General features: G+C 40.3%; 1 protein-coding gene across 1 annotated transcript; it reads left to right on the top strand.

The window, feature by feature from the left end:
- Positions 1 to 17,962: 17,962 nt before the first annotated feature.
- Positions 17,963 to 20,588, top strand: LOC147603117 (SUMO-conjugating enzyme SCE1-like). Its single transcript, XM_086797326.1, has 5 exons — positions 17,963 to 18,135; positions 18,241 to 18,324; positions 19,626 to 19,778; positions 19,978 to 20,091; positions 20,280 to 20,588. The coding sequence occupies exons 1-5, from the start codon at positions 18,064 to 18,066 to the stop codon at positions 20,340 to 20,342; spliced, it is 486 nt and encodes a 161-aa protein (XP_086653452.1). The 5' UTR covers positions 17,963 to 18,063; the 3' UTR covers positions 20,343 to 20,588.
- The last annotated feature ends 238 nt before the right edge of the window (positions 20,589 to 20,826 follow it).

Genomic DNA, 20,826 nt, shown 5'->3' with positions numbered 1-20,826 from the left:
ATGAGGTGTCCACATGCTACATGCCACTATCCTCTTTGATGCTACACATGGACTTGGTTGCCCATTCATTGTTCCTATACAGATGGTTCTCACATGACCTCAACCATACACATTTTCCCATATCCTAAGGTTGCTACCCACATGTAAATCATAATGGAAATAACATAAACCTACATGGCTTAACACACACATACATTTGTGCACCACATTCTTAACACAACGATAAACAGCATCAAGAGAGACCTCTCCTAGTTTGGGTGAATAACCCCATTCCCCTTATTGTCACTCTATGCTTTCTAACTACCTCTGCTCTATGCAACCTTGCATGCTACACACCTTGCTCACTTTTCCCATTCAGCAACCTTTATTTAGCCAACATGGTGGAGTTTAGGGGAGAGTTGCAAATCAACCTCCACACAAATGAAGAGATTGCAAAAGAGGAAAGCCATTAATCTACCATTTGGCAACACATTCTAATTTACAACTAGTTATGTGGCTTAAGTGTGCAAGCTACCAATAGAAGGTATGAAAGACATCCCCTTGGTAGATGAAATGGATTTAATAATGTAGTTTGGAGCTCTGAAGATGGCAAAGGAATACAAAATCACTGGAAATCTGGATGAGGACCCAAAGTATTATGGGATCATCTAGGTAGAATAATTGCACGGGAGGGGGGGGTTTCAAGGTGACCTGGGTAGAAGTCCTCTACAATAAACTTAAGGAGGAGATCGCCAACCTAAGGAAGAGAAATAGCAAGACAAAGATAGGGACACACCTAAAAGTGCTCTTCCAGGGAATGGTTATATGGCTATACATGAGGAACAATAAGAGTAATCGGACAGACATGACCCTATTCGAGACCAAGAACATCAAGGAAATAGTGGGAAAGGAAGCTAGAACCAAGGAGAGGAGTAGGGTGGCCTTAAGAAAAAACAACCAGAACTCCTAATGGTGATAGCTTTTGTCCACTAGCACTAGGGGGTCTAGTGACACCAGAACCCCCAGTGTGGTGTGATGAAACTTCCCACCACAATAGTGGGAATTTCCCCTTTGCCACCCCCAAGAATAGTGACAGAAAAGACCAAATCCATCGGACCCAAAACATCACAAAAGAGGAAGTTTAACTTTGGAGATAAAAAGACCAAATTTCCTAGCAAGGGGTATCGGAGTTGGAAGTAGCCACTACCTCAGAAAATGTATAGGATCTCTTTGGCCTAAGCTGAACAGGTTGAGAAGTCTAGATAATCAGGGATAACCCTCATCTAGAATCCCAATTCAAGGTACCCATGTCTCTCCTTGTATATACAACTTTAGAGGCAGTTGTGACACCCACTCGAACTCCATTAATTCCAAGCACATTTTACAGGCAAGATGGGTGCAAGAAGCATCAGGCTACCTACAAAAATACATTACAGAGGGCCTAAGAAAAATTTAGAACCTTAGAATGAGCCTATAGCAGAGAAACAAGGAGTTCTAGGAGAGCCAACAAGAATTATCACTGTTAAAGCGCTAAGCTACAATAGGGGCAGAAGCTACAATAGGGGCAGAAGCTCAAAGAGCAAGTGGTAAACCAACAAGAACATAACTAAGGAGTTAATCATGGCCAAGCAGAAGCAATAAATGTAGATCATCAAGGATGGCCTGGCTAATGCCACCACCAAAGTATAAGAGGCCAAACAAAGAGCATATAATATAATGAATGAGCATCTGGAGGTGTTATGAAGCATACATGAGAGCTAACAAATACCAAGGCAAGATGGTTCAAGTGGAGGCTAGTAGATTAGTGGTATATGATGCTAAGACCACCCCAAAAATTTATGATCTCGATACAGCCAAGATGGAAGAATGGGAGGAGCATGTAATAGAAGAACTGAAGGTAGTATGGAAGGGATACTTGGACAAGCTAAAAGTTTGTGTTGGAATCACCCACTCCCACTTGCAGAGAGCTGGTAATATTCAAGAAATATGACAAGGATTTGGACAAGGGAAAGGGACAATAAGACATGCTACAACCCATGAATCTGGAGTCAGAGAAAGGCTCCAAAGAAAATCAAGCATCTAACTTCCAAAGAATGTCTAACCCCAGAAACCCAGATAATCTCAAGGAACAAAATAGGCAACTATAAAGAGAAGTGGCAGAATGGAAAGAAAAATGGTTGTGCAATAGGAGAAGCCCTCCAGAAAGGAGTTGGTGCTCAAGATAGACACACCAATGGACATTATACCCAAGAATAGGTTTTGAGAGCATGTGTAAGGTTCCCCCTTCCAAAAATAGGGGAAACACTTAAGATAGTCCACTAAGTCTTATCTTGGAGAAAATTTCCTACTCATCGACACCTTGACCATGCAGAGATTCAAGGATACGATTCATAGGTAAGACCTAGTTCTATCCTGCAGGGGGAGCGTGGTCTTCCAAAAATCAAATCACCCATAGGGTAATTGATCATAAATTTGGGCAACTACTAGTCTTGATTCCTAGAGGCAACACTTTTTTTCCTCATCCATGCAAGGCACAGTCGCTGACCTAGTCTTCTAGAATAGAATTACCTGAGAACCTATTTATCTAACGTAAGGCTTTCACTTAATATGTTGGAAAGCTACCCGACTAATCGGATCCACCCGTCCGTAGGATGGTGCCGTCGGGGCATTCCATCCTCCCACTTTCCACCCTACTCACGCGTCAATTTGTTTTCTAATTAATCCTACCACACTGTTTGACATAAATAAACATGTTCCTTAATTAAGGCCCTTTTCACAAGGTTTATTAAAACAGCCTTTTTCCACAGTACAATAATGCCAAGACAAGATTTAAAAGAAAAGTTTACACATGAATCAATTTTATACAAGCCAAACCGGCTCTCTTATTCTTTTCCTTTATACCACCGATGATCTAGAATTCGGCCTTCCAGCCTCTACATGCTGGGCAAAACCCTACGGGACCATACACCTCATCGTCAGCGGGTTGGGGCAAGGACTCAAGCCGGCCTGTCGCCCTCTCAGGCTCCATCGCTCGATCCTCCCATCCCCCAGAGGGATGTCTACGCACTAGGGTGGGCTAATTCACCGCACTAGCCTAGGCCCTTAGAACTAGTAGGCAGTATCACAATCACTCGCCTCAATCGGCAAACCTCATTCTCCCAATGGTATGAGGGATACCATGGGCCAACTCCAGGCCTTACTAACGTCTCCGCCGTCCGGCTACACAAGCACAAGAACGGGGCAGCGTCAAGGCAGGGAGAAGTTGTACCTGTACCTTAATTTAACCAAGATAACAATCCATTTACTCACTAAACCATAGGACTAGGATCCATGTCACCTTCTTAAGAAAACAATCCTTTTCACAAAGATTTTAGCATTTCAACTTGAGATTGCGATAAGACATTCTTTACTAAGGCATATGCTGTTGTTTAAAAGAATACAAACTTTAAATAGTAAATTAATCAAATAGATCACTATTAACAATTAATAGAGAAGATGGGGCCATACCTCAACCCCTACTAGAATGATATATAATTGAAAAACAAAATATGTATATACCTTATAGAAATTTGTCGTTTATCGTTGTCTTTGCTCGTTAACAAGAGCTTTAGAACTTGACATATGAGAATAGATTCTTCTAATACCTTGTCTTACGATTGAAATCATCCAATAGCTTTATCTCCTCTTACTCGTACTGTGACTCTTCTCTCTTTCTAATGTCTATGGCAAAATAGCCTTCTCTTACAGGGCTACGGCATACTATTCTTTCTCTAAAAGAAAAGCTATGGAGTTTTGGTCTCTTCCTCTGAAAGACCATAGCAATCTAAGCTTATTTTCTAAGATATTAGATAAGAATGAAGGGATATTTACATCTCAAACTCTAGGATTACCTTGAGGCTACTTGCTGCCTTCTCATAGATTTCTCTGTGTAGAGATCCTAACAGAAACAGCAAATTGTTTAGGCTATAACTCTCTGATAAAAACTCAGAATATAGTCATATAACCAGTCAAAAGAACGGGAAGGCATCTGGTCTACAAGCAATTGTAGGCAGAATAGGCAAAAACGTCTGTATATAGCCACAAACGTGCCATTGTTTTTCCACATTTTTAGTATGCATGGACTCTAAATGTGTAAAAGTACTCTAAATATGATCTCTTATCACCTAAATTCAAAATTTTATTTATGGGGATACTTATCTCTTAATAGAACTATTCTTATGTTCTTATTTCTTTTAGGATTTTTGGAGCTAATATTTGTATTCTAACACTTTCCTAATGTTTCTAGCCTTGTTGTCTCACTCTTCTCTAATTACACTCTCTTTCCTTATGAAATCTATATTAAAAGAGACACATACATACATGGCTTGGGAAGGACCGTACAGCATGTTATGGCCACCACTACCAAGCAACTGGAATAAGCAACTAGAAGAGAAATCAAATGAAGAACGGGCACTCTAGGTGCACATTGAAGAGCTAGATGGATTAATCAAAGAATACAAGGAGCAAAAGGATAAGGACAAGGAGGCCATCAAGGAGTTGAAAAATAAAGTGAAGGATAATTCACCAAGGCCATTCACTGACAAATGTGAAGGAAAAGGAAGTTGCCAAGGAGAAAAATTCAAAACTCATGCATTTCTAAGCCGAGTTATGGCCAAAAGAGAAGCAAAAATCCAACATGCCAAGGAGAAGCACAAGGCAGAATTAGAGCTGAAGGACGAGCTTTTTAAAAAATCAGGAATTGTTCTCATAAAAAAGCCAAAAATGAGGAAGATGCTTAGAGAGGAAAAAAATAGGTTGCTAGTAGATATGATCAAAACAAAGGACAAAGTAGAGGAATCCATCTAGACGGCATGCAAACACATCAGAAATCTAGCCAAGCATGCCATAAGATCTAGAATAGAGGCTTATTAGGAAGAAATTGGGGAATTTCTATAGAAATACAAAAAAGACCTAGACGACAGACACCAAGACTATGATGGGGCAATCCGGAGGATCCACTAGAAGAGAAAAGGCCATAAGCTCTAGGATAGTTTGGCAAAGTGGCACCACCTCCTAGCGGCGGTTAGCCTTGGGTGAGGTGGCAAAAGCTCATGCAAAAAGCTGCGTGGTCTCACCAACCATCATTCCTACTACCTAGGCCCCAAAAGCTACCTGGGTTGGAATCTCAATACCACTGTAACTAGAGCCAGGGAGATAGAAAAGGCATGATCTAGTAAACTGACAATGCTATCACTCCACAAATTTCAACACCCCATGCTTTTGCTGCACATATGGCAAAATAGTTGTAGACACCGTGCATAAAGCCAAGAGCTAGTTCCTAGAAGCTAAAGTCGTCGAGGTAGATTTTTGAAAACTAAGGGCTAGGATAAAAACACCTCAGTAAAAGACAAAAGGCCTACAGTTTGAGGTACAATCCAATTAATGAAATACACTTTATGTTTAGAAGCAACGATCAAGAGGACCCTAGCCACCTTGGCTGGGACATAAAATGACTAGATTTTAAAAAGCCTTTGAGCCTAGGAAAATGTTGAAGATGCAAATCATGGGCTATGTCCCACAGGCATGCCAAGTGTTGGCGGGTAAACTAGTTCTAAGGGTTCACCCCACCAATGGTCTTTGTCAGCTTAGCACTAACAACTACCAAGATACCGTGATGTATCCATCATGATCATGAGCTCTAGCCAAAGATAATAGCCTTTCTCTTTGTAACTGTCTTGGGGGGCCAATGGGTAGTACTTAGTTGAGTCCGTTTATGTATGAGGGCATAAGTAGTAGTGATCGATAATGCATTTGAGTGAGAGTGGGGAATTCATGGTTGTAAGCACACAAGTAGTAGTGATCAATAATGTGTTTGAGTGAGAGTGGGGAATTCATGGTTGTAAGCACACAAGTTTAAGAGTGGAAGTCTAGTTATAACATAGTTTTGCAGTTGTATATTGAGCACAGAGAGGCTTAGTTGGCTTTGTATACGGATGGAGTTTAGACGCTCTTTGTACTGTGGCATGTCTATTGTCTAGAGAGTTAGTAGTTTGTTGTGTTACTTCTTATACTAAGCCTCTTGGGCATCCTCTATAATATTAATGCTTATGGACTCTCTCTCTCTCTCTCTCTCTCTCTCTCTCTCTCTCTCTCTCTCTCTCTCTCTCTCTCTCTCTCTCTCTCTCTCTCTCTGCTCAGAAGCTATTATGGGATGTTAATGTGTGTTTCTAGCATCTATGCCTCTATCTCTCATCTCATCACAACACAATCCAGATGTTGTCTGGACACTAGTCCAAATGTCACAGCACAATCTGGACACTAGTCCAAATTTTAGGATGCTAAGACTGCATTCTTGGGCTCCTAGCATCACACCACACAACCTTATTACATTGGGCACAGTCAAATAGCACAGCTGGAAGATAATGGCTGAGTGGTCCAAAATCGCTAAAGTGTCATGTTCAACCAAATAGTGACACACTCATAGCACATGTGGAAGTACAACTGAAAAAGCATTATGTGTCAAACTCTCATACATATCCAACCCGTAAAGCCCATGGCTTAGAGTACCATATGCCACAGTGATGTCCCCATCACTCCGATTATAAACTATACACTAGAGGCAGGCCCTAGCAATGACAAAGACCAACAATAAGTTCTTTTAAACGCCTGGCACAAACAAGACTTCTGAGAGAGTGGTTCCCACCATTTACAGTGAGAACAAGCTTATGAACTGATTTCACTGGATAGTAGGAGTTGTTTGCACGTGTGACTGTGCCTCCTTGAGAAGAAAAACCAAGGGAGGAAAACAAGACATGTTGAGAAGTAAATTTTTGCTTACTAGCATCACTCTCAAAATCAAGGGAGGAAAACAAGTCATGTTGAGAAGTAAATTTGTGATTACTACTCGCTTACTAGCACCACTATCAAAATACTATACCTGATGATCTGTCACTAACATGCATACATCAGGGACAAAAGGGTCAAGACTGTAGTGCACAATGAATGTGGATAGTTTGCTACCTCCTTTTTTTTTAGAACTTATGGATAGTTCACTACCTCCTTTTTTCAGCACTTGATGCTCATGCCCAACCATCTTGTGGATAGCCATGGCCTCCTTTTTCAACACTTTGTGCTCATGTATCAGTAGCCACCATAGCCATGCTTAACTCTTTCTTCTTCTTCTCTCCTTCTCAAGCCTTTTTCTACATTCATTGATATAATATCCTGGCTTCCAAAAATAGTTTCATTTACCTTTCTTCTAATAATAGTTGCATTTTCCTTTCTTCTTAGGCTTATCACCCCCTTCTCCCAAAAGGCTGGGTTAATTCTACCTTTGTCTTGTGGCTACCCTAAGAAAAGGCTTTACCTTTACCTTTTTTACTAGCAGTGAATGCCTAATCTCCCATATGCATACTAGTTCGGTTTCATCAAGATTGCCCTTCTTTGTAAGATCTCTATGACTAACTTATCAAAAGTAAGAGCATTAGGGTTACCATTCATCAGCCAAAGTGTGAATGCAAAACCCTAGTATGAATCCACTAAAGCTATGAGAATAGTAGACACACGAATGAACTATCCAGATAGACCTCATCAATACATTCATCACTCCTCTCATGAGCTGAAGTGTGGATGCAAAACCCTCCTATCAATCCACTAGAGCTATGAGAATAGTAGACACACGAATAAACTATCTGGGTAGGCCTCATTGATACATGCAAGCTGCTTCGTGAGATCTTTAATCAAGGAACTCATCCATTAAATCTCCCTCATTTATATGCTCCAACTCTAACTGCATGTGCAAGTAGGCCACTCATGCCTTATTACGCACCACAATTGGTTTTAAACTATTAAATACACAATTAAATGCTCAATTTCTTAATCTTCCTTCTCTAAACATTTTTTTTGATTTTTTGGTTACATGGGAAAGTAGAGAATAATTAAATCCACTAATCACCTTTTACACTAAGGTTTAACAACCATATACTCATGCATTTTCATTGCCATTCAAAAGGTCATGTTATTTGTGAGAAGAATATCTAATTGACATTGATTATACATGCCACTCCTATATGTACTTTTGTTTTCATGAGGGGAGGATGGTTTATGTATATATCCCATATGGTTTATGTATATATCCCATATGGTGATGTTCTTGCCCATGTGTCATTAACATGAGATTCACAGTCAAAAATGTGTTAAAGACAAAATTATGTATATCGATTACAAATCGTCTTGTGTGGATATGCAATAACCAAACAACTTTATGTGTAGACGTGTATTAAGAATTGTTGGAGACATGGTTAATGTAGCTGATGGTGCAAGGATTTTACTAGGCAATATTGCAAAGCATAGAGTTGTGATGTCATCTTCTTTTATAGGAGGGTCACGGTATATATTGGGCATGGTTAATGTAGCTTCTAATGGTGCAAGGACTGTAATATGCAGTATTGTAGGGCATAGAGTTGTGTTACCATCTTCTTTTTCAGGAGGGTCGCGATATATGTATCAGCTATACTAGGATGCAATGGCAGCCAGATTTGTTCATTACATTCACTACCAATCCAAAACGGCCTAAAGAATCCAAAGCATTACTGCTAGGTTAAAGTACACACGATCGATTGGACCAAATAATACACGTGTTTTATTAAAAGCATTTGGATATAATGAGGTCAATTACAAAGGATAATTTGTTTAGAAAAGTGGTTGGGTACATTTATGGGATTGTTGAGATCCAAAAGAGAGGTTTGCCCCTAACACATATTATTGATTTTGGAAGATGCATTTAAGCCAACTATGATTGGTCACTATGATCGATTAAGTATACACAAAGTTGCTTTATAGGGTAATGTTTCTTGAGTTTCCTGATAGGGTAATGTTTCTTGAGTTGCATGCATGAGATTATTAGACAATGTAATGTTCATTGTCCACCCATGAGGTGTACTATCCCACTACTCCTTTTACATGACTGATCGAAAATGTAGTCATCATTATCTACGTACCAATCTACTATGATGGATATTGATGGTGGCTATCCTATTTATATGCAGGATGATGGCAAGGATCGTATAAGTGAAACGGGCTATGGTAGACAATAGTCATTGAATTGTGACATTTAATCATTTCCTCTCCATGGAGTACAAGGTAGACATCAACATTAAAGTATGCTCCACAATCATAGCACGTAAATAAGTATTTGTATAAATATGTGTACAAGGGCCATGACAGAGAAACAATCATATAGAAAGGCAAGGAGAATATAGAATTTAACTGATGCTGTGTCGATATCAAAAGCATGCTATCGAATTTATGAATATGATATGTATTACAAAAAACCCAGTGTCCAAGGATTACAAGTTCATCTTCTGATGTATAAAAATATTGTGTTTTCGAGATGAGGATGATTTATGGAGTGTAATGGACAAAGAAAATAATAGGAAAACTATCGATATCAAAAGCATGCTATCGAATTTATGAATATGATGTGTATTACAAAAAACCCAGTGTCCAAGGATTACAAGTTCATCTTCTGATGTATAAAAATATTGTGTTTTCGAGATGAGGATGATTTATGGAGTGTAATGGACAAAGAAAATAATAGGAAAACTATTCTTATAGAGTGGTTCACATGCCATGACAAGTAATAGCATTGGTCACATGTACAATGTTTCTACATCTGTTGGTGAGTAATATTTCTTGCGTATGTTGCTTATTGTTTGCAAAGTTTGCAAGTCATTTTATGACTTGCACACTTTTAATGGACTACTTTATCCTACTTTCAAGGAAACATGTATAGCCAAAGGTATATTGGAAAGTGATGATGAAGAATGGTTTATGTGTATGCAAGATGATGTGTTTCATCAAACCAGTGCACAATTAAGACACCTATTTGTCACAATTTTTGGTGTTTTGCGAGCTTGCATCTATTGGCCTTTTGTGGGAAGGATTTTTATCAGCACTTCTAGATGATCTTTTTAATGCATTAGGATTGAGTATGGAGAATTTAAATGATCTTCATCATACAGTGGGACAAAGAATGAGTTTCTATTGTATTTAGAGCACATTCTTCAACAACAAGGTGAAATATAGGCTAATTTTGAGGAAATGCTTCCTGTCGATAGATCAACTCTATAGATGGTTACTGATCATTAAATGCAAGAAGAGAGAGCATTGCAACACAGGCATAAATGATTGTCAATGGGCTACCTCTAATTAGATTTTTGGAGCCAGTCTATGCAGGCATAAATGATTGTCAATGGGCTACCTCTAATTAGATTTTTGAAGCCAGTCTATGCAGATCTTGTGAAGTGCTCTTTCTTGATGGTCCCAAAAGGATCTAGGAAGACCTTTCTATATATTTGTTTGCTTTCTTAGTTGTGTGGGGAGGGGAACATTACTTTGGCATGTGCATCTTCTTTTGGAATTATTTATTTTCAGCTAGCCAATGGTTACATAGCTCACTCATACGTCACTCACATGGTTCAAAATACTATTGGAACTACATACAGCTAGCACCTATAATATAAAGGTTAATATTACAGATGTGAAAGCTAGCTAAGCTAATAATATGGGATGAGGCACCCATGACCCATCAATATGTCTTTAAAGAATTAAATAGGAAATTTAGAGACATCAAGTCTAGTGATCAGCTTTTTGGTGGAAGACATATTTTTAGGTGGAGATTTTAGACAGATCTTGCCAGTTGTTCCAAAGTCAGGACGAGCGGACATTATTAATGTCGTCATTCAAATATCAGGCGAGACACTAAAGTATTGAATCTTACACAAACATGCAAGTTATTCAAAATGGCCAACGACTCAAAGTAGCATGAATTCATACAGTGGGTTCTAGACATTCACAATGGGATAGACAGGGGGTAAAAGAAGGTATTGTTGCAATTCCACCAAAAATGCTTTTAGAGATAGGGTCTATGGAAGACTTTATTTAGTTGATGCATATAGGACTTTCCATCACTATGGAGTATGCATCGTATTTTGGAGAGCATAGTGCTATTCAATACCTTTTGAAGAATAATACAAAACTCACATATACAACAAAGACTAAACTATATAATTGAATTTAAATTGACAAAATGAGCATAAATTAAAATAAAAACAAGAAATAAAATAGACGTCACCTTGAACACAATATTGGGTCCCACTTCTTAGGTATTTATGTCTTTATTCATAAAAATAGCCCACATGCCAAAAATAGTTACACGCTCGCATGGTCTTACCCTTTACATAAAAATAGGAGTTGCTTCTACCAAAAGCTTAGATAAATTCTTCCTATCTAAACCACTAAAGGAAAAATACATAAAGTACCCCAAGGGCTATTTTACGTTCAACATAATTAAAAGGTCCATGCCCAAGTATAACAAAAGTGGGCAGTTCTAAAACAATAATACAAAATATCTCATAGTAAATACTATGGCCAAAATACCAAAAATGAGAACCTTCCCAGTAATTTCTAATGCCAATTCACTGACATAATGTCCCAACCATACCAGCTTACAAGCACAAGACTTGTCAATCTCACCAACCTACAGGTTGTCCATTCAAACACATTACACATTAGCAACACACGCTAAAGTTACACAACAATACATAAGCATTAAATCCAACCCTTAGTTCCAGCTATCCCTAAATTCATATGTCCTACACATGGAATATTCGGAATCACCCAAGTGCCATACTATGAACATAGTGGTAATTAGGTTTTAGGATTATACTTGGTGACCCTAGTGGTTAGTCATGGGAAATTGTATGTTGCTTTCTCACATGTGCAGTCATTGGGATGCTATCAAGGTATTTCTTCACAATAATGCCTATGTATGGAACCAATGCAAAAGCTCTAAAAATGGTTTATACTGTTAATGTTGTATACAAGGAAGTTTTGTACCTGGCAACAAAAACAGCAAGAATGTTTTGTACATGGCAACAAAGACAACCTAGAAACAAAGGAATGTGTCCTTGTTTTTGGTATCCTTTTTAATGAATTGTTTAGATCTACTTATATGTGTTTACTATTCTTGCCACATCATTCGCATGGTGTTATGGCTCACCCAAACCCCTTTGAAACACATCCAACAAGAAGATTACCTAGTGGACCACAACTATCGTGGAGGATCTTTCCATTGGCCGAACTTGTAATCCTTGAGGTCTCCAAGCTCCACAACTCCTTGAGAAGCAATTCCACTGCACCCCCTGCGAGCATTGTCACACCGTTGTATTGCACTACTACGTGTACTCGTCTCTCCTCTCACCTCACTTCACTCACACACACTCACTATCATGGATTAGCCTCACCACTAACGTCTGTTTCCAAGACAAACAGCTTAGTAGGGTCAACTATAGTCAAAACAGGTGCAGCTGTTATGGCTACCTTAAGTTTTTCGAAGCTTCTTTGTTGGTGTCCCTCCCAACATATATTCTTTGTTTTTGTGCGCAACTTATCCGTTAACGGGATTGCAATCTTCGTGTAGTCCTTTACATACTGTCGGTAAAACCCCGACATGCCAAGAAAAATCTGCAGTTCTTCGAGATTTTTCGGGGTTAGCCACTTGAGAATAGCTTCCACTTTCTCAGGTTCCATCCACGTACCATGGGGCGGATATAATGTGGTCCAAATAGTGAATTTCTCTTTCAAAAAAAATTTACATTTGCTCTCCTTCGCAAATAGCTTGTGTTGTCGCAATAATTGGAACACTAATCGCAAATGTGCCAAGTGTTCTTTACGCGTTTTGCGATACACAAGAATATCATCTAGGAAACTACTACGAATTTTCCTAAGTATGGACGTAAAACACTGTCCATCAGCGTCATAAAAGTCACTGGAGCATTGGTTAGCCCAAACGGCATAACCAAAAACTCAAAGTGATCGAATCGTGTCCTGAATGCTGTCTGATGATACCCAGATCTTAGGTCTATCTTAGAGAAATATTTCGACCCATAGAGTTGATCAAACAACTCATTCATACGTGGCATGGTTGTACCGTCTATCAAGAAAAATTCCAAACTACTAATAACCACATTATCAATCCACAGATAATGACTGAGCTTGCTACGAAGCCAAAGGTTGCTAGATAATTGATGGTAATTACACAAGCCCAATGTCTCATTACATCATACATTCAATATAAATGCAAACATCACAGTACTTCGTGATGATGAACTTAGGAATTTCATCCTATCCCTGTTTGGTCTTGGTATGAAGTATAACTATGAGAACATTGTTTGCTGCCTCCTCATTATAGCGGCAAAGCTACCTAGTCATCACAGGTGGCAATCTCTACCAAGCTATAACCGATTACAAGCAAATAAACGAGTACTCTTGTAAGAACTTCATAACCATATCTCACACCAAACTCATAATCACTACGGATTAAATGCCAGGGCTTGCAAAATTGAATGTTGTCTGATAGGTAGAGGGGATCATCAAACTACGGATGACCTTGACAACTCACTAGGACTAGTGATGTGTAACTTTTAAGTTACTCCACTCTCCTTGCTTATTCCATACCATCGAACAAATCGGTCCCCTCGATTTGAGCAACGTCAACATATTTATGAGTACCTGGATACTCATGGATTGTGGTTCGGTAATTTAAAATGTTGATCTAGAGTATCTTTCACTCGAGGATCTTAATTTTATTAGCAGCTATGTATTAGTAGTGAGTAACTACATACCCACTATCATCACACTAGTAGCTCCATACTAGTCTGTGAGTAACTCCGTACCCAATGGCGTACCTCCCCCGAGTGGGAGTACCATATACAACCATCTATAACAAGATGCTTAAGTCACTTGCTGCTAAGAAGTGACTACACAAATTGACCCCTCCATTGCACATTGCAGTACAATCCCTCTATAACAAGATGATTAAGTCACTTGCTGCTAAGAAGTGACTACACAAATTGACCCCTCCATTGCACATTGCAGTACAATCCCTGGTATTACAACACGAATTTTTGGACGTCCTTATCATAGAGGTCAACTTAAAAACTAGTGCATAGGTCTTGTGGAGTCTCGGCTGACCTAACCACACCACTGGTGACTTCCTACAAAAAATGTGGCGCCGAAGTCACCACCTATGTACTTTAACTCCGTAAAGTACATGGTCTTCATCTATCATCTATGGAATGTTGTAAAACATTCCTGCGATGGATTTTTATCACCCTAAAATTATTGTGCACTATTTTAGTGTGAAGAGCTTTTTTCCTGGGTACCATGGTTCACCACCCCAAGCTCATCTGTTGCTAAATTCTCCGATTTAACAAAAGATATGTCTGCCTCCGAACACTCCAGTTCAGCCCCAGACTTTGAGTTTACTTCTTAACACTCCGGTTAAGTCAAAATTCATCAGATACAGTAGGATTTACCACTAAGCTCTCCGGCTTAGCCTCCTATCCTAACTCAGCCCGAGTTTATGTACACTACATATGTTGGATCCGATACTAACAACCAGGCTCGTCTGGAGTGAGATACTACTCACTATTGCCATGTAAAACCTTATTAAATCCTAGAAATGCTCCACTCATTCCGCAGGGGTCATACGACTTATAGGGTTTACAAGCACATAAACTTTGTAAGCAAAATAGCCTGTCATGCAATATTACAATTGCTTATGTAGGAAAGTAATATATTTCCCAAATTCATATGGTAGCAACTAAAATGTGCTCACAATCGCACACTTATGTTGAACATAGGCAAGACTACGCTTGCAAAATGCTATAGGGCGTCCCCCATGCATGAAACTGTCCAACCAAACTAGTCTTACTGCTAACCTCTAGATTTAGATCACTCCGGAACTAAATCACTCTGTTAGCACTAGTACACCATCATGGTCTTGCTACCTAGAGCTTCTCCAAACTCTGTAACTGGGTTTTATCCCAACTTATGGCTATATTTGGTAATTTTCAAAGTTCAAATTTTATCTTGCACACTTTATCACTACAAACAAGTGTACATACAGACCTGCCAAAGAGTCAATTTACATGCACAAGCCTTGGCGTCCCATTCCACCAAGACTACAATCGATTTCGTGAGAATTTGATGTCCCATACCATCAAATTACCACCAAACCAATTGATGTGACATATAAAAAGGCTCTTTCCCCCCTCGAAAGATCACCACAAACTCTCGAGCAGTGGGATGTCGATGCATGGCAATAAAAAGAAGAGAAAACCATGCTAGTAAGTTTAAGAACAGTTCTCTTCGATCAACTTCTATAAGAGCATTGAGCATTACATCTCAAGACTATACCACTTCAGATTTACCTTTGATTTCTACAAATCAATCCTAAATCTGCTATTATTATCTAGGCGTATGCTAATCCCTCAGATTAGTACTCCTAGATAAACCATTCAATTGAGTACTGCTAGCAGCACTGCTTGCCCCTTTATCCCAAGTAATACACACCTTAGGGATTACTTTTACAAGGCAATCTACGTGACTAAATCAAACTAGTCACTACTCTCTAGGCCCAAGTAGTGACACTATTTTGTTACTACCAACAAGGGCCAGCTTGCCTCTACGGGCCAAGGCTCTCTTGTTGCTACAAACAGTAAGCAACATGTTTGGACACAAGGCATAACCACATCAAGACTACGCTTGTACATGGTTCTCATTTGCCAAAGTTTATCACAATCTTCTAGCAACTGTTAAAAGATTGTGAAGGGTTATGAGCACTACGGCTCAATTAGGCTTACCTTGATTTCTCGTGATAAGCACTTCGTCTAATTTGGGCACAACTGATGCCACTGCCAGTCCTCTTAGCCCAAGTAAAACACACCGTAGTTTTAGATTTACACTATAGCCAAACTACGTGACTTTGATGGTCAATACTAAGTCTATGCTCAGCTTAAATTTAGTCTCTCTGAACCAAATGTGTGATCACCACATGTGCTACCCTCGAGGCGCTACGGCGGCCATAGAAGTGTTCACTAGGCACAACGGCCATAGAACGGCTCTCTCTCGAAGGACTCGGCACTACGGCCGTGGGATTTGTCTCTCTCTTAGCACGCGGCGCTACGGCCGTGTGCGGTGGGTCTCTTTCGTGGAAAACAGGCACTACGGCCACACGGCGCGACGACCGTGTTGGGTTTGTTTCGTGGGGTGTACCGTTTTGTGTTTTTTTTAAAAAATAAAATTAAATTAAAAAAAAACGGGCCGGGCCGGCCCTCGCCACTTCGGGCGTAGCCGCTCGCCCGTGGGGAGTGTCCACAACGGGCCCGATTTTGGCCGCCGCCGCCTGGCTGGCCGCCCGCTGGCATGGTCCGCTGGGCCGGCCGCTTGGGCTGGCCATTTGGGCTGGTCGCCTGCCCGTGGGGCTGGTCTTCGCCCCCCCCTTTCAAACGGGTCTTTGCCCCCACCCACTCAAACGTTGATTGCTCTAGCAGTCGTGGGACTGGTGTCGCCCCCCCACACACAAGTTCAACGAAACGTTTTTCGTTCCAGACAAGCTTCAACGATTTTTCGCAGACAAGCTTCACCATTACCAAACAAAAATTTATTTCGCACACAAGCTTCAACGCAGAGAAAAAAAAACGAGCTCTTACCTGCAATTCGTATTGTTGTGTGTGACGAGGAGAGAGAGAGAGAGAGAGAGAGAGAGAGAGAGAGAGAGAGAGAGAGAGAGAGAGAGAGAGAGAGAGAGAGAGAGAGAGAGAGTTCTTCCGTTCCAATTCTGTCTTGGCCGCCTCTCACAATGCCTACATGAGTGTTCAAGGTGATTGTTTGCATGGATTCATCAATTGAATACCACGAGTCGCGTACCCAAGTTCCACCAAGGATGACATCATATTCAAGGGAATTTGGGGTTGCATGGAAATCAAATTCCACAATTTGACCGATTGTTTGAGTAGCAGAGCTAAAGCAACATGGAACTTCAATGGTTCTCCATTGGCACCTTTCGCAAAAGAAATTTCTTTAGGAATGATTGCAGGTTGGCCCAATGATATCCATGTGTCTATTTTTACAAGGTTATGGCTTTCTCGAGGGCTAATCAATGCGCCTTTGCACTTAACGTCATTTCCCACAGGGAAATCTAACCAAACCATGATAGAATCCTTAAGCGGATCCATGGAAGTTTCAAATTTTTTTTTCAGCTTTCGTTCCCGTTTTGGTTTGATATTCCCATTCACTTGCATCATCTTCTTGGCTCTAAGATTTTTCAAGAGTTTCCATTGTGTACAATGGTACCTTGGGTCCACTGACCACTTTAACTACGGTCTGTTTGGAAACTTGTGAATCCTTACAGTCCTGTTCTATGTAGCTCTTGATATCTTGGTATAACTCATGGTTAGCCTTTAAAGATGCAAGGGCTAAAGTTATGCTAGCTTCACCACCATGAAGAAGAGCACTCCTCCAAATGAGGATTTGAGAGACTTCTTAAATTTTGTAAGGGACTCATTGAATTCCTCACGTGCTTTTTCAATTGCATCATTCGTGCAATCTTCCTCTAATGACTTTTCCTGGCGTGATGAGTTCATTTCTCTAGGGAGTGTGTCTTCCTCTTGAAAGGGGAAGCGATACTCCTTCGATTTTTGTATTTTGGTTGCTTTTTTAGGTTTGACATTATGAGGTTCAATCACAACCGGTGATCCTGCTTGACACTCAACAATGCTAAGCATGCTCTCCTGAGCTTGCTTTTTGCAGTCATGTGATATGATTTCCAATATGGGGCGGTTGGGTGGGTTTTAGTTTGTTGATTGGATTGTGAGGTGCATTGAGTGATGAGTCAGAACTTGTTTCGTCTTCACTAAGTGACGTACTGGTACTTGTTTCATTTTCTGACTTTCTTTACCCAAGCACTTTATATCGGTTATTAGCAATTGGCCCCACTCATAATACCAATCTGGGATTATCCTCATGATTTGACAGTATTAAACCTTCTACAAACATAGAGCATGTGCCCTTTTTGATGTTTTCTCCCTTGTTCATTATTTCATTAATTGATTTGGGTATTTGTTCCAAGAGGCTTTGAAGGGTCCCTCTCTCATGGTTTCGTTATTCGATTTGGGTATTTTTTGGCAGCAAAGAAAAGTTGCCTTCAAGTTTCCCTCCATTATTTGATTTGGGTATTTTTGTGGTCTCTGTTCGGAGTCCATGGCAGGAGGAGGGCTATTCCAAGGTCGTCTTTCTGAGGAGCGCAAGTCCTGGAGGAAGAACCACCCGCACGCAAGTCCCCCGCGACTTTTGCGCCCCTCTGTGTATGTGTGTGTGCGCGCGCGCTCTGCTCTTGGGAAAACCTTGTATTGACATTTGGGGGTATGTGTCACGCAGGGCTTCGTGGCAAAGCCGGAGTCACGGCCGGATGGCTCCTCAAATATGATGCTTTGGCAGTGTATTATCCCGGGCAAATATGGCGTAAGTGCTTCACTAAGCTGTTGCTTGCACACATGTAGAGGATGTGTGTGTGTGTGTGTGTGTGTGTGTGTGTGTGTGTGTGTTTTTTTGAGAGAGAGAGAGGTCCACACCACCTTTGTTTTCATTATTGGGTGTATCAATCATATCCACAGATGTTTTGAATGCATTAAGCAACATGCCAATCTTGCAATACATGATTTGCTTACTAACACTGCTCCATAGAAACCTTTTTTCCAACCTATCATATTAAGGACAAGCTATTAAATCAACCTGTTTTTTGTTACTAAAATCTGTGTACTGAATGCCGAATTTTTGTTACTAAAAACCAGTTAATCTGTGTACTGAATGCCGGTTTTATAACAAAATGTGTGAATTGGGGGCTGAAGACCGAACAACATCCTGATAAAAAAAACTGGACCTTTCAACTCTTATCATTTGGTCCCAACTATCCACAATTACATTTTAAAATACTCTTTATGGTCGCAACTCTCCGCAAGCTTTGCTTATGTTGGTACAATTAGGGATGCTTGGCCAAGTTGCATTAATTGCTTGAAGGGCCTAGTTAACCCTGCCATGGGAAAAGATCTTTAATAACCCCTTGAGGGTCTCCAGGTATACAGCCAGCCAATTAACTGGCGGGTAGATTGCCTGCCCATTCCTAACTTGTGGTTAAGATCTCCACTGGGAATGAGTCCAGGCACATAACACCCCGTGGTTTGTGGGTGAGCATTACCAAGCCAGATGGCTTGCGTTACTGAATTTAAATGGTCATCTTCCTTCTCTGTCGTGTAAAAAAAAGGAAAAAAAACTGTAAGGGCAGTAAGGGATGTACCAAGTAGCCGCTCTCCGAAATGCAATATGGGTTGGATGGAGGTTTAAAAGCTATATGGGAGAGACCTGTGATGTTTTCTCCTCTGTAGGGGTGGAATAAGCCTTAAGATGGCTCCCCTGCCCACCTTCCAACTTCCATCTTGTGGTTGGATGGTGTATGCTGCTATGACTGTTTCTAGGGAAGACCACGATGCCTGCACATGGGATTATGTGGCTTGGGGTTGGCATTAGGCCATTGGGACCTGGGTATGGTATTTGTTCACACTTTTCTGTGGGTCATGCCCATTTCTTTGTTAATGCAGCCGTGGCCTGCTTTCTCATGATAGTTTTTGCTACCCTAGTCAACCATTGTTTCTAAATGTGTATTAATGCGGGCCAGTATAGAAACCAATCACATTCATGGTTTCTAAACTTGAATCAATGGGCAGGCCTAGTTACTAATCAATCATGGACCTGTTTAATTTTTTCAGACTGATTGGGAGGGTGGCTTCTTCCCTCTCTCACTCCACTTCAGTGATGACTATCCCACCAAGCCTCCCAAATGCAACTTTCCTTCGGGATTTTTCCATCCAAATGTCTACAAATCAGGGACCGTGTGTCTTTCCATTATCAATGAGGGTGATGTAAGTGTGTTAGCCTAGGCTTTTTTTGTTGTGTTGGCTATTACCACTGGATAGGGATAACTTCTTTCTGTCTCCTGCTGAAGAAGCTGCATGTGTTTTTTTAATGAGCATCTCTGTATCGGGCGGATATGGTTGTGTGAATGGCCCTCCACATCTCTTATGTATAGTCTTGTATGCCTTCTGTCTCGGTGGTCGCTAGGGATGGAGGCCGGCCATTTCGGTCAAGCAAATACTTGTGGGCATCCAAGATCTTCTGGACACACCTAATCCTTCTAGTCCTGCTCAACAAGAAGCTTATGAGCTTTTCAGCAAGGTAAGTTCGCGATAATCCATCTTCCGTATTTTGTTTAGAGTAAAATTTGTGTTTTGCTCCCTTTTGAGAGACCCCTTCACCCCGCAGCCATCACAATCTTTTGGCCGCAAGTTGCAAGTACCTCGAAGCTATTAGTGGATCACCAAAATGGTGTATATTTGATTTTGTCATGTTTGTTTTTAATGCAGAATCAGGCTGAATACAAAAGGAGAGTTGTGGAGCAAGCCAAGCAATACCCTTCTCTTCTCTGAACTATAATGCACAACACATGTTTGGGAGGTGTACATTTTTGGGTGTGTTCCATACCTCAACAGTAAAGTTGGTAGGATTTAGAGGTAGATTAGATACAGTCCATGTTTAAGAGAGCTTAAGAGCATCACTCATCAAAGTAAAGATAGCTCCTTAACTTAAAAAAGCAGATTTTGGTTGTTTGCAGATTGATTGGATATTAAAATCTTGTGTAGACCTACTTCGAATGAATTAACCACAATTTTTGATATTTGGTGTGCTTAAAGGGAATTATTCAAAAATTCCATCAAATGAGTGCTTCATTGATCCAATGTTCAGAAATTTGATTCTAGCTAGGTCCAATTTTGAAAGTTCAATGGCATGTGATTATGCACTTTTTGAACTACAGTAGTGACTCAACAAAAATATGTAATTATCCTTATTGATGTCTGTTCTTTCAAAAGTGCATAGAGTTGTTTGCTCCTGGTGATTTCCTTGACAGATATA

This window comes from Cibotium barometz, chromosome 65 (assembly GCF_041138505.1).
Source record: "Cibotium barometz isolate CiBa-2024 chromosome 65, ASM4113850v1, whole genome shotgun sequence".
Lineage (NCBI taxonomy): Eukaryota > Viridiplantae > Streptophyta > Polypodiopsida > Cyatheales > Cibotiaceae > Cibotium > Cibotium barometz.
The sequence above is the reverse complement of the archived record's forward strand: the minus strand, read 5'-3'. Positions and strand labels throughout refer to the sequence as shown.